The sequence below is a fragment of the Rhipicephalus microplus genome, chromosome 2 (assembly GCF_043290135.1).
Source record: "Rhipicephalus microplus isolate Deutch F79 chromosome 2, USDA_Rmic, whole genome shotgun sequence".
NCBI classification, from domain to species: Eukaryota; Metazoa; Arthropoda; class Arachnida; order Ixodida; family Ixodidae; genus Rhipicephalus; species Rhipicephalus microplus.
The window spans coordinates 95,185,343-95,199,381 of record NC_134701.1 but is presented as its reverse complement, the minus strand read 5'-3'; the positions used below and the strand labels follow the sequence as shown (position 1 = coordinate 95,199,381).

Below are 14,039 nucleotides of genomic sequence, written 5' to 3'. Positions count from 1 at the left end.
CGTATTAACCATGACCTCACCCTTATTAGATGGGGATTACATCGTCACACCGATTCCCAATGTCCTACTGGCCCGTGACGTCACCGTTCCTCACTGCGTCGTAACTATAGCCGCCAACCAGATACGTTTCCTGTCATAAATTTTGGCCTCACGAAGCAAGTCCTCCCTGAAGGCATCTTAATCGCCACGTCGTGGTGCTTAGCCGATGACCACGTCACCACTTTCGCAGCTGACGTATGCACTAATCTTCCTTGTCGCCCACCCGATGTCACACGTCTCGACATGCCAATACGTCCCATGATCGCTACTGACCTCCCCCCAGCGCAATCAGCCACCCTGATTCACCTTTTAGCTTCCTACCACGACATCTTCGACCTTGACGATCAACCACTCGGCCAAACTTCGCTTGTTCAGCATCGCATCAACACAGGTGATGCTGCCCTTTTTCACCGTAGACCATATCACGTATCCGCATCGGAGCGCCAGGTTATTCAAGCCGAAATGAACAAGCTGTTAACTAAAGGCATAATTGAGCCCTCATCAAGCCCTTGGGCGTCGCCCGCCATCCTGTTTAAAAGAAGGACAACACATGGCATTTCGGTGTCAATTCTGCATCAATTTCTTTGTCAATTACCGGCATCTAAATTAAATTACGAAAAAGAACGTGTATCCTTTGCCCCGTATTTATGACGCTATCGGTTGTCTCCGTGGCACACGCTACTTTTCATCCATCGACCTTCACTCTGGGTATTGCCAGATAGATTGCCGTGAACGAGAGAGACCAAGAAAAGATCGCCTTCGTCTCTCCCAATGGCCTTTACTAATTCAAGTTTATGCCCTTCAGCCTATGCAACGCGCCAGCCACGCTCGAACGTATGATGGACTCTCTGCTATACGAGTTGAAATGGTCAACATGCCTGTGTTAGCTAGACGACGTCCTCGTATTTTCACCTACATTCGAGGCCATCTTTGAGCTTCTGTCAGCCGTTCTCAGCTTCTTCCTCAATGCTGGCTTCTAGTTGAACTCCTCAAAGTCTCACTTCGGCCGCCGACAGATTACAGTGTTGGGCCACCTTGTCGATGCTACTGGTGTGAGGCCGGATCCTGAGCAAATTGGGGCCGTCACGAGTTTCCCACTGCCCCGATCCGCCAAAGATGTCCGGAGCTTTGTGGGACTCTGTTTCTACTTCAGGCGGTTCATGGAACACTTGACACAATCGCTTACCTATCTGCTCAAGAAATGCGTCTTATTTTCGTGGGGTTCCACTCAAGCTGTAGCTTTTTCTCGCCTCATCACACTTTTGACGTCGCACCCTATTCTGGCCCACTTTGACCCATCCGCCCAAACTGAGGTCCGAACGGATGCCAGTGGTCACGGTATCTGAGCCCTTCTTGCCCAATGCCAACAGGTACACGACCGAGTTATCGCCTATGCTAGCCGCCTCCTTACGCCTGCAAAGCTTAACAATTCAATCATGGAGCGAGAATGCCTTGCTCTTGTCTGGATGGTGTCAAAGTTTCGTCCACATTTATATGGCACCTACTTCTCCATCGTCACCGACCACCACCCGCTCTGATGGCATTCATCCTTGAGAAATCCCACAGGTCGACGTGGTCGCTGGACTCAGTGACTGAAAGAATATAACTTTTCTGTCACATACAAATCTGGACGCCTGCATCAGGACGCTGATTGACTTTCTCGCAATCTCGTTGGTGAACCAGCCGGCGTACCTGACAACGACGCCTGCGTGTGCTCCACTTCCAAACTGACCCACATAGCCCACGAGCAACGCGGTGATGCAGCCTTACGGGCTATCATCGAGCGCTTGACCCTTCTCCATTGAACCGATCCCATCGTGCAATCGTACTCCAGAATGGTACATTATACCGGCAAAACTTCAGTCCAGACAGCCCACCTCTGCTGCTTGCTATACCGAAACACCTCCGCTCGGCTGTTCTCCGCAAACTTCACGACGTTCCTATGCCGGTCACCTCGGCGTGTCCTGCACGTACGACCGGATTCACCGTCGCTTGTATTGGCCAGGTCTCGCACGCTCCGTCAGATGATACGTCGCGGCATGTGAGGAACGTCAGCGCCGCAAAATCCCGTCGACGCTTCCGGATGGGCGCCTTCAACCACTCGACACTCCTTCTTACCTTTTCTTTTGTGTCATCTTGGGCTTACTCGGTCCTTTTCACCTGTCTTTTGCTGGCATTAGGTGGATAGCTGTGGCCACTGACTATGCCACACGCTACGCCATCACACGCGCCGTTCCAACAAGTTGTGCCACAGACGTCACCGATTTTCTTCTGCACGACGTGATCTTGCAACCTGGTGTTCCACGCGAGCTGCTCACGGACCGAGGCCGTACATTTCTATCGAGTCGTAGCGGACATCCTACGCTGATGTGCAACGAGCCACAATCTCACTACGTCATACCATCCGCAAACAAATGGCCTGACGGAGCGTCTGAACCGAACCCTAACTGACATGCTTTCAAAGTACGTGTCCTCAGACCACTCTGACTGGGGCCTAGCTCTACAATACGCGACATTTGCGTACAATGCATCACGCCATGACACAGCTGGTTACTCCCCATTTTCCTGTTGTTCGGCGGTGAACCCACATTGCCCCTCGATACAGTCATACCATTGTCAGCAGCTCCGACCACAGAATATGCCATGGACGCCATCAGCCGGGCCACCCACGCACGCGAAGCCACTTGTGCTCGCCTTCTGTCCTCCTAAGAAAACCAATGGCGTCGGTATGATCAACGACACCGCGATGTGCACTTTTCGCCCAGTGCGTTGGTTGTGCTATGGTCTCCGACCAGGCAGGTTGGCCTGTCTGATAAACTGCTCTCTCCGTACACAGGGCCATACAGAGTGCTTCGTGCGGTGACTCAAGTCACTTATGAAATCACTCCTGCTGCCTTGTCGTCTACATTCACCACTCGGGTCAGAAACATCGTACATGTCACACGCCTGAAGCAGTACCATTCGCCCAATGACGTTGACGTCTAGGTGCGCCGAGACGGAGCCTTTGCGGATGGGGCTTCTACTACAAGTAGGCTGCCGCAATGCCTATGTCTAATGTGCGTGTGTGCCCGACGAAGACGAAAACGGAGCCAGACTGGCCAGCGCTGCAACTGCTCTTGCAAACATATTCTCTAAAAATATTTGCAATACATTGACTCGTTACTCACGTAACAATATGGCGCCATGGCGCCCCGCGTGTGCTTCTCAGTGATCGTAGCAAGACACTTCTTTCTGAAGTCTTTGCTGAAGCCCTCCAGGCGTCTAACACCATTCAAAAGACCACATTAGCCCGCCCTCCGCAAACGAATTGTCTGACAGCGGGTTTTCGCCGAACTTTTTCCAACATGCTCTCAATGCATATTCAGCAAGATAAAAAAACTGGGACACAATACTTTTTTTGGTCATACTCACATAAAATACTGCCATAAACGTACAGCAAATTACAGCCCATTATTTGTCGTGTATGGCCACTCACCGACTTTCGCTCTGGACACCACATTTTTGTCTACGACCTCTGCTCCATCTTCGTCTCTACCAGAAGAGTATGCTGCTCGCACCACCCCTTGCCCTGCGATTGGCCGCGCCAACACCGTTACAATTCAGGACAAGACGATAGTCGGTATTGATGCTAAACGACGGGTTGTTACGTTTCACCACGGTGACTAAGTCCCTGTGTGGCCACCTGTTCGTGCACCTGAGCTCTGTGAAAAATTTTCTCACATGTATCTCGGTGCATACATTGTGCTGGAAAAAACTTGTGATGTCAACTATCACGTCACTTCTGTCAGCGCGGCTCCTGATCGTTATCGCCGCAGGACCGATATCACTCATGTATTTCGAATGAAACGATACATTCACCGTTGCACCCTCTCGAACTGTCTGCCCTCTTTTGCGAAAGGGAGGAAATAGTGTGAGTGCTGACTATTGGGTTTATTATCTTCATCTGTGTACCCCAAAACCATCGAATCATCGTCATCATTAGACGCGCGGTGTGCGCTGATTGTGTAGTGGCTAGAGCCTTTATACGGAATGTGGCTCGCGTGCCTGCTTTGAAAAATATAACAGTCGTTCGAACCTGACGTCGTATATATAAATATATATATATATATATATATATATATATATATATATATATATATATATATATATATATATACAGTATAAAAAGAGGTCGACAAACGTGCGAAAAAACACTACTTTTACTAACGTTTCGGCAGGTGGGCCTGCCTTCGTCGGAGTGAATCTACTGGTGTGATATTGATATTGATATAATATAATATTGATTCACTCCGACGAAGGCAGGCCCACCTGCCGAAACGTTAGTAAAAGTAGTGTTTTTTCGCACGTTTGTCGACCTCTTTTTATACTGCATTTGCCACCGGATCCATTGAATATCACCCCACCATATATATATATATATATATATATATATATATATATATATATATATATATATATATATATATATATATTCGAAAACGACGAATCATGGTAAAAAATCAGGGAAGAGATGATTGCCCCTTTTAACGACTACGACAATGACTTCCTCATTACCGACCATCTGCATACAACCACACTCGGCCGTCACAGTCCACGCTTATTTCTCAAGAAACGTGGTGTTCCACCAGGTTTCTCTTCACGAAAGTCGGCATTTCCAAAGTCGTGGCACCAACATACGACACGAGACGTCGCTCACCCTACTGATGCCTTTCATGCTTCGTCTCGCATACATGGTCCACCACCTGGTTTTCTACGACGCAGCTCTTCAAAGGCTCCTAACGGTCACTATTCGTGTCATAAGGACGCCTTGTTCATGGTAGACCAGCTGACACATGGGGAAAATACCAAACAACGCCAAGATGACTCAAAGAGTGAAAATCAGTCTTCACGCATTGGAGCAGCTTACTCCACATCTCGCAGACTTGGCCCGCCTCCTGGTTTTTAATCGCTTGGCTCTTTCGTCGCTCACAACGCGCACCTCACATCTAGCACGCTCACAATGGTCGGGATAGAGCTGCGGAGCTCGGAGAATACTCAGCCAAGCCCTCAACCTACCATCCAGATTCAGGTGTAAGAACCACTCGCAGCGAACAGCGAAAAAGAAGCCCCTGATGATGTATCTATCAACTCTGAAGATTACCTTCGTTACCCGAAATGCAGCACAACAGCCTTGAGACTACTACCTACCCACTCGACACCACATTCAGTTGCTCAGAAAGTCAGTGTCATGATCAAAAAGGGCTGCCACCTCAGGTCTTTTCGCAGCAACATCATCAATGCCAGCAAGTCCAAGAACAACAGAGATTCCAAGGGCTATACGAACAAGGAGGACGACGAATGGAATCATCTTCGGAAGAACACACGTGGTTTATGGAAAGCCGTTTACAAACGTGTCAACCAAACTGACGACATATTCAAGATTTCTCGCTCGAAACAAAGAAAGCATCGAATCTAGGATATTTTCCCAAGGGGCATCGAGTAAGCTTTCTCGAGTCGAGATCAAGACTCAGGCAACACGACATACAACGTCGAGAAAGGCGCCAAACCATACCCGCAAGGACGCAGAAATCACCGCACCAGCCTCGGTCAACAAGCACGCAAACGTGTGACGCTATGAATGGGTGACGTGGCCTGGCTCATACGCCATGTTTATTCCGTTCTCAACCACTTCTTCCTCCTCAGTTTCTACCAACCGTCGCTACCTTCTTACGTCACACACACACACACACACACACACACAAACACACATATATATATATATATATATATATATATATATATATATATATATATATATATATATATATATATATATATATATATATATATATCAGCCATTTCAGTCAGTTTGTTCAAATTTTATTTTCTTTATAATATCACTCTGACTTTTCGGCCATTTTTTTGTATGGTCTGGAAATTTCAGTATGTATGTCGTTCAAGAACAATTTGAAGCTTGTGTTATGTATTGATCTGTCAAATATATACCATGTTGTTTGATAAAGCCTTATATTTATAAATTGTACGTGGATTCTAGCGTTTTGGCTTTTAAACTGAGTTTTTAATATATTTGGTATACTATCTTCATGAAAACACACTTCTGGTTGGTCGTTTTTGTTCTTGCTTCCTATATGCCCTGTTTATCATGTTAAACTTCGTTAATAGCAATTGACTGCTATTTGCCATTGTATGCAGATTATTGATAATGGCAACTCACAATTAAGAGGTCCTCTTCACACTCTTGTAACTCCGGGACGTCCTTCTTAACTAATCGAAGTAGTTATTTGTGATAAAGAAAATAAATAAATAAGAAAACATCCTGCGTGGCTTTTTGTTGTCTCAGATTCGTGGAGGGAAAACTCAAGAACTGCTGTAAACCGTCTGATTAGCATATCTGTGTTTATATGCCAATACATGTTTTGAGACTTCTAACGGCAGCTCTAAAACTTCCCTATCAGTCCCAAACACGTTTGTTTTCTTCCATTTTCTTTTATTTTCGCAATTTATCAACTCTGAAGAGCGTAGCACAGTATCAGTATTCGCTCGCTGCCATGCAAGTATATCGGAAACATAACACTTAACTTCAAATAAATATTTCTGAGAAGTCTAAATGAAGAGTCCTCGGAAAGACGGTAGAGCCAGCAGCAATTTTTTTCTCGCAGTTGCATGATTCGGGAGCCTTACATGCTGATCTAGTGGCTGCTCCTGATCTCCTTAAGACGCTGACTAGACAGTGTCTGGCGACTGTAAAGAAAAAAAATGAAAGAAATAAACAGGCAGATAAGTAACCAAGCCTGTTCTTGTGAGTGCCACAAACGTCTTATTTACCCTTTTTGTTTATGCGAGCGTGATACTTCTAGAGTGGTGCGCGAAAACGTTGTTATCGGCCCCAGCGGTAAAAAAGCATTGGCACGCATATTGCGCTCTATTGTATCGCGGTAACTGCCACGGCTAAGCGGGCAATCCTTTAAAAAGAGCACGCACGTTCGGTGAGGCACAGATCGTCTGCCACACTGCCAACTGTTGCACAGCTACGTTCTCATCGGCAATCAGCTAAGATGAAGGTTCTTCTCGCTATCACCCTTGTCGCCATCCTAGGTGTGGCCAGCGGCACCCAGTTCTCCCTCTGCCGTAAGTGAATATTTTCATTACCACAATCTCAGAAGCCTACGCCGTGTACTTATTATTTATAGCGTGAGACAGCGAGAAAAAAACGTTTGTCAGACTCCGCGAAGATTGACAAGCGAAGTTACGCGAAGCATGTGGAGGGAAGGTGACCGTGCTGTAATTTTCTGTATTGTGCGACAAGTTTTGAAATGACACTAAATATACATACATATATTGCACGTACAGACGTATGTTGAACAACCGCAGATGTTTATCTAACCACCTGTTTGCACTTTCGCAACGATGCCATCAGGAACATGAGTATTAGCAACACCAGAAGAGATGAGCTCATATAAAGAGGTGGCGCTAGCGAGGATGGTAGCCCCGGACGCTGCGACATAAAGCAAATTCAGCAGATGGCATCCAACTACAATTGACGCTAACCTGACATGACGCTTGTATCAGAGGAGTAAATATGCAAGGTTCATAAATTTGATAGCCAGCAGTGAACAACTGACGTTTCACAAATTTCAGGGTCTATTTCTAAAGTAGTTCCGAGGCCTGGTGTGACTGTATGGTAGAATAACTGACTGCCACACAGGACTCTAAGATCAAATTTCTGCTGGGACGCTTATATACAGGGTGTCCCACATAACTTGAGCCATGAATTTCAAAGTAAAAGGCACTTACGATGTGAATTAAACCATACGCATATTACTAGCATTAGCCTGTAGGCATTCGGGCTATTTTTTATTTCTCTTCATAATAAATAATAATATTCCTTAATTACTCTTTTTAATTATGGGCTGGAAACCAAAATATGAACGCTGAGATGTAGAGCGCTTTCAGAAACAACCGACAAAATTGTTGCCTGTACGATAAGTCTCAGGCTGTTATTTTTTCCATGTTGTAAAGAAAGCCCGCGAAATGTGCAAAGAAGCTGTGTGACGGATCGCGAGCGCACTGCTACAGCGCTTACTTTACAACGCCGAAAAAATAATAGCGCTAGACGCATCGCACAGTAAATAATTTAGTCGTGCATTTCTAAAAGTGCTCTACATCTCAGTGTTCATATTTTGGGTTTCCAGCCCATAATTTAAAAATTAGGCAATTATGAATTAAAAATGATTAGTATGGGGAGAAATAAAAAAATAGCCTGAGTATGTACAGGTTAGTGCAAGTGGTACGCGTTTGGCTCAATTTGCCACTGAAGTGTTTTTCATATTGAAATTCTTGGCTCAAGTTGTGGAGGACAACCTGTATATTCTTTGCAATGTGGGGTTAACGCTGCCAGTGTCAGCATTTTCTTTATACTTACGCATCAAAACTATCCTTGTGTGTTCCGGCATAAAGTGTTTCACGGCGTACGCGACGGGATTGTAACATTATTCATGTGTTGACCAGGACGTCATATTTGTCAAACCATCTCATACCCCCGTACTATTCGTTCATGCCAAATTAAGGGAAGGAAGGGGTCTCAACAGTGCTCTGCTGTAAGCGGCTAATTAGATGGATGAATACGTAGATAGACACCAAAGGTTTTTGGTGTAACCAAAGAAAAGAAGGAGCTGTAAATTAGGAGCTGTAGAGCGATCTTATATAGGAAAGGACCCAATGTCACAAAATGACGCCGATCCTCCGCAACACACCCATTGATAACGTCATTGTACTGCTTTCGCTCAAGGTCACCGAAGGAAATTCTACCAACGGTTGTCGTGTTTTTTTTTTTACGAAAACAAAACTGGAAACGAAAGATATTATAAATGCTTGTAACAGCGAAAATTGAGGCATTTACGTAGGGTGGCACGAAGTGATGGTGAGCTTATCGAATGAGCAAAAATAATTGACACGTCGAGATTTACAGATTTTTGTTCATTCGGCTCAAACAGAGGCGGCAGCAATCAATGTTTGTGGAAGCAGAGACGCTAGACCACGTGGTCTGGCATGCCTTGAAAAATGCACAATTTTATAGACACGCTTATGGTAGCGTTCGGCAAAGATGCATTCAGTATAACGTCCTATTCTTGTGCCAACGGTTCCGGGCTTGATTTCTATTAGTGACAGTGTTCTCCTACCGACGGGGGCGAAGTATAATAATTATGGCGTATTAAAGCTTCCGTGCGCGTCAAGAAAGCCATGTGACAAAACGTGACTTAGATTGCCGCTTTACAGCTTTGCCAGGATACAGTTCGAGAACTTAAAACTTGTTGTGTTAGATTTTTGAAAGAATGTGAAGATGAAAGACGAAAAACTAAAGATTAGTCTCTTCGCAATGTCGTTGTTGCAAGTTGAAAGCAACACAAAAGAAAACAGCCATACCACGCAAACGTTGCAATAGGAACATTGTTATGTTGTGTACAGTTGGGAGATCTTCATGTATGTTAAAATAAAAAAATGTAAACCGTCGTGGTACAGTCTGTGTCACAATTTCATGCGTGTACATTGCACATAGTAATACTACCGAATTTAAATCGCTGCGAAGCTTTAGGAGTCGCATTCAATGTGTCCAATTCTTTCAGAGGCGCCATCTGAGCGAAGACATGAACTGGTGAACTGTGTGAAGACTCATCTTAACGAGCAGGTAAGTAAGCAGAGTGGCTTGAAATCTCCGCCGACGAACTTCGAGAAAAAAAAACAGTCATTAGTACGCAACGATTGTAAGGTTACTCTTACTTTATCTCAACTGGTACTCCTCTCCGGCAACCCACGCACCTATAAAATGGGAACAAACCACATAAGCTTGTTTCTGTTGCGGGGCAGCAAAAAGAAAGAAAGATCATTGTTAAAACAATATGAAGATGCGGAAGAGACACCCAAGCGGAAAATATACAAGCGGAAAGAGACACGCAAGCGGAAATAGACACACAAGTGAAACTTTATTTTTAAGCTCAAGAGAACGTTTGCAAAAAATAAGATCAAGGTTACAGAGACTACGCAAGAGATGAGGGGCAGAGGAGGAGAGTACCCAGAAGAGGTGAACCCAGGTCCGTAAAAACTTACGACGCACCACACGAGGCACAAACACAAGGCAATTTTGAGATAAAACAGTCCTTTTTGATCGAAGTTACAGACAGCAGAGTGACGAAAAACTGCGACTGCTTTTGGGTATCTTAACGCGAAAATCTCAAAACACGTCTGCTTATATAGGTTGCACACATCCAGCCAGAACCCTTGAATCTTGGACAGGTTTCGTTGGAGACTAGGACATGACTACTCCAACAGTAAATAACTTACTTAGGAAAAAATCAGCCCTTATTTTTCAGTATCTCTACTCTTAAGAGGCATAGAAATAACTGCACTAACGATTCGAGAAAAAGTGAAAAAAAAACGTTGCACAGGTCCATAAAATGGGTTATAGGGGAAGGAGAGTGAATCACTCTTCTGCGGGTGAATGTCGCACTTATTAGGTAGTGACCATAACTACCACGACACCACATTCTTCAACTTTACGAAGCCACAAGGTCACTTACAGACTCTTGCTTTTATTGTAAATAATCGACTGTCATGTTTTGTTTCATCTGAATTCGAGGAGATTGCAATGCGTCTTCATAGTCAACTTCGTGCTATGCGGTGTTGTAAACAGCCATAACGAGAACTTTAAAGGATTGTCAGTTTTAATGCCACTTTGGGTTAACATGAAAAGCCAAAAGAAAGGTAAATGAAACGGAAACAATATTTGTCATTATGGGTGACGTTGTCAATTGTAAAAAACGAAGGATGAGCCAAGTTCAAAACTGTTGAGTGTCTTCCAATGACATCTCTTTTTATTTATTCTACAGGCTTCCCAGAAGCTGAGTGAGGTGAAGCAGCGCCTTAACTGCGAAGACCTGGATTGCGTCTTCACGAAGATTTGTGAACTGAGCAGTGATACCCACGTAAGTATGCCTTAACTACGTTGAGAATTCATTCACCTGTATATAGATCACCTAGGCTGGCCACAATTGCTTATACTTCTTTTTGAAGTTTTTACTTGGAATAGTGTGTTGAACACGGTATGTTTACTCACAGCGACATCAACTCATAAAATGAGTGTACACGGCGGTATAGCTTGAAGTTACCCCACGGTGTATGAGGTGTGCATTCTTTCAGGTTAAGCATGCATGTTGATCATGTCGGTTTCCGTTCTTTCACTTTAAATCTTGAATACTAATTTCAAACTTCAGAATATTTACTTCTCACGAATATATAAGTATTCGTCATCGCAGGCACACCTTCAAAAATAATGGACTTCGACTCAGATAGGGTTACGCTAGTGAACATGTGAGTGGTAAAAGAGGCAAACGATCGAGGAAAAAAAAGCAGGAGATTTCTTGGTCACCAACATCACACAGCAGAGAAGCATTTCTACTTTCTCACACTGTTTCCGTAGAGATGAGTTTAGAGACAATCGAAATTGGAAGAGTCAGAAAATGTATACAAATGCGCCAGTAACTGTTCGTTTATTCAAAAGAAAGCCTGAATACATAAAGTTGCCACTTAACTCTTGCAGTTGATAACCCTTAGGTGCAAGCGTTTTACATATTGCATTTAAGTTCTCACCTGTGACGCTCAACTATAACGACAGAGCATAGTCAGAACGGCTGAATACAAATTTGTCTATATATGTATCTAACAAAAAGTTATTCCCTCAGAAATTTTATAAATCAAAACTAGAAGATGGTGCATATGATGAAGGAAATTCTGTTTGTTTCAGCTTCAGATATACAGGTCCGGACGTCGGCACATTTCTAGTGATGGCTGCCAATTAAATTCTATCTTGTCCCTCGGGACACTTACACCAGAACTCAGGGCTTTCGGCCTCTTGTTTCAAAAACAGAGCCTCGATGCAGAACCCATTCAAACTCTCTTAGCATTTCTTGGTAGATTTTTAAAGCAAAATGATGGTACAAGCAGCATAGGTCGAAGAATTAACACCGCATTTTTGTCTTAAATTTTTAGGACTGGTTTGTTTTTTGTCAGTGCACTAACCCAAACACTTCACATAGTTGGTGTTGATCCAGAGAAATCTTGATGTTCCCATTAGCAGGATTCTAGTTTTAATTATTCGTCAAACTTTGCTGCAGGCATTGAAATTTATAAAATAAAAAAATAGTCTAAAAGTGAACAAATATCCAGGCAATATGAAAAGATAAGCACGTATCTATTGCACTTTAGTCACTCGTTTAATAGTTTATTTATTATTATTATTATTTTGCAGCAAGAGCACGCCAACACATTCCTGCCGGTAAGTCAATACTGTTTCGCTGTTTCTTTTCAGATATAGTGAAAGAATGAACTAAAGAAAAATTTGTGGGAGACCCTGTAACTGCCAGACAGTCACAAGCAATGCAAAGCCCGAGCAGAGGAAACGAGGGTTGTTTTGCAGTGGCAGAATAATTGGATTTTTATTTTGACAGGTCGTGAAATTAAGTTTCAAAGATAGCATAAGTGGATACTAATTCTTCCAATGTAATTGCCACTCGCCTTTCTGTTTTAATTGCTACTGTTCATTTTTATTTCCTCTTCCTATTAGTTCAATTGAATGTGCCTTGTGAATTATTTGCTGAATACTGAATGAGAATTACAGAAAGGCGAGAAACTAAGAAAAACTTCCGCAATGACGAACATAAATGGCATTGATCTAATTCTCTCTTTGCTGTCTGATTCGCAAACATCCTGAGCCTGTCAATGGAAATGCAGCAGGCAGACGTGCTGCCATATGGAAGTTTCTTGGAATGCTAATATGTGAAGAGAGTGTGTTATCTGCATTGAGGCAGGTTCATTAGGTTGTTTTCAACTTTTTAGGACGACGTAAAGACGGACGTTCGTGCAGCTCTTACGCAATGCCGGCCAAGCAACTAAAGAGCAGCCCTCCAGCATCTCGAAAGCATGTCATCGAAGACCACGTAACCATCTACTAGTAGTAATAATGAATTGTATATTTCAAACGAAATAAAAAACGATGTCTTTTCTTAACTGCTGACCAACACGTTCCTTCATTCATTCATTTTTTTTCTATTCTTGCAGTTGACAATAGCGTGGGGATATAGTGGGATGTAAAACTTGGGCTTCTTGAATTTCCTATACTTACTTTGGCCTAATTAACTGTTATATCTCTAAGATATTTGGTGTAACAAATGAAGCGAGCCCTAAATGTACACTTCTTTTGTTCATTTTCAACAAGGGGATCGGTTTGGCAGACTTGGAGCCTTCAGATAGTATATAAGGTATTGCGCCACGTTACGGCTAAACATGGAGACAAAGGGTGTTCTGCAATCGCCGTCATGGGTACTAGCGGCGCTGCCTGACGCACTGTTTAATGCACATATATACTTCGTGAAGTGGTCGGAAGATTGTCGCCGTGGTAGCTGTAGCTCAGTTGGTAGAGCTTCAGACGCGTTATTTCAAGGTCGCAGGCTCGATCCCTGCCCAAGGCAAGTTATCTTTTCGTCCACTTTTCTTTCTTCACATTTACACTACAATTATTTCAAATAGCATACGCTATAATTTCCTTTATTCATAAGAAAGAGGACGACAAGGACTTGAAAAATTACAGGCCGATAAGCTTGATATCCGTCGTACTATTTACAAAGGTAATGCCTACCAGAATAAGACAATATTATAATTAAATTACCAAAGGATTAGGGAGGACTTTGTATAGACTACTCAACAATCGACCACATTCATACTATCAATCAGGTGATAGAGAAATGCTCAGAATATTGCCAACTACTATACATAGTCTTCATAGATTACGAGAAGCCATTTGAATTAGCAGAGATATTAGCAGTCATGCAGACACTGCGAAATCAGGACGTCAACAAAGCATATATAAACATCTTGGAAGAAATCTACAGAGGATCAACTGCCACCATGGTGCTCAATAAAGAAAGCGACAGAATACCAATACAGAAGAG

At 43.5% G+C, this 14,039-nt stretch overlaps 1 protein-coding gene across 1 annotated transcript; it reads left to right on the top strand.

Annotated features, from left to right (window-relative positions):
* The first annotated feature begins 7,008 nt into the window (after positions 1 to 7,008).
* On the top strand, positions 7,009 to 13,098 carry LOC119170783 (uncharacterized). The gene is made up of 5 exons (XM_037422041.2): positions 7,009 to 7,167; positions 9,663 to 9,724; positions 10,923 to 11,018; positions 12,341 to 12,367; positions 12,928 to 13,098. The coding sequence occupies exons 1-5, from the start codon at positions 7,095 to 7,097 to the stop codon at positions 12,982 to 12,984; spliced, it is 315 nt and encodes a 104-aa protein (XP_037277938.2). The 5' UTR covers positions 7,009 to 7,094; the 3' UTR covers positions 12,985 to 13,098.
* The last annotated feature ends 941 nt before the right edge of the window (positions 13,099 to 14,039 follow it).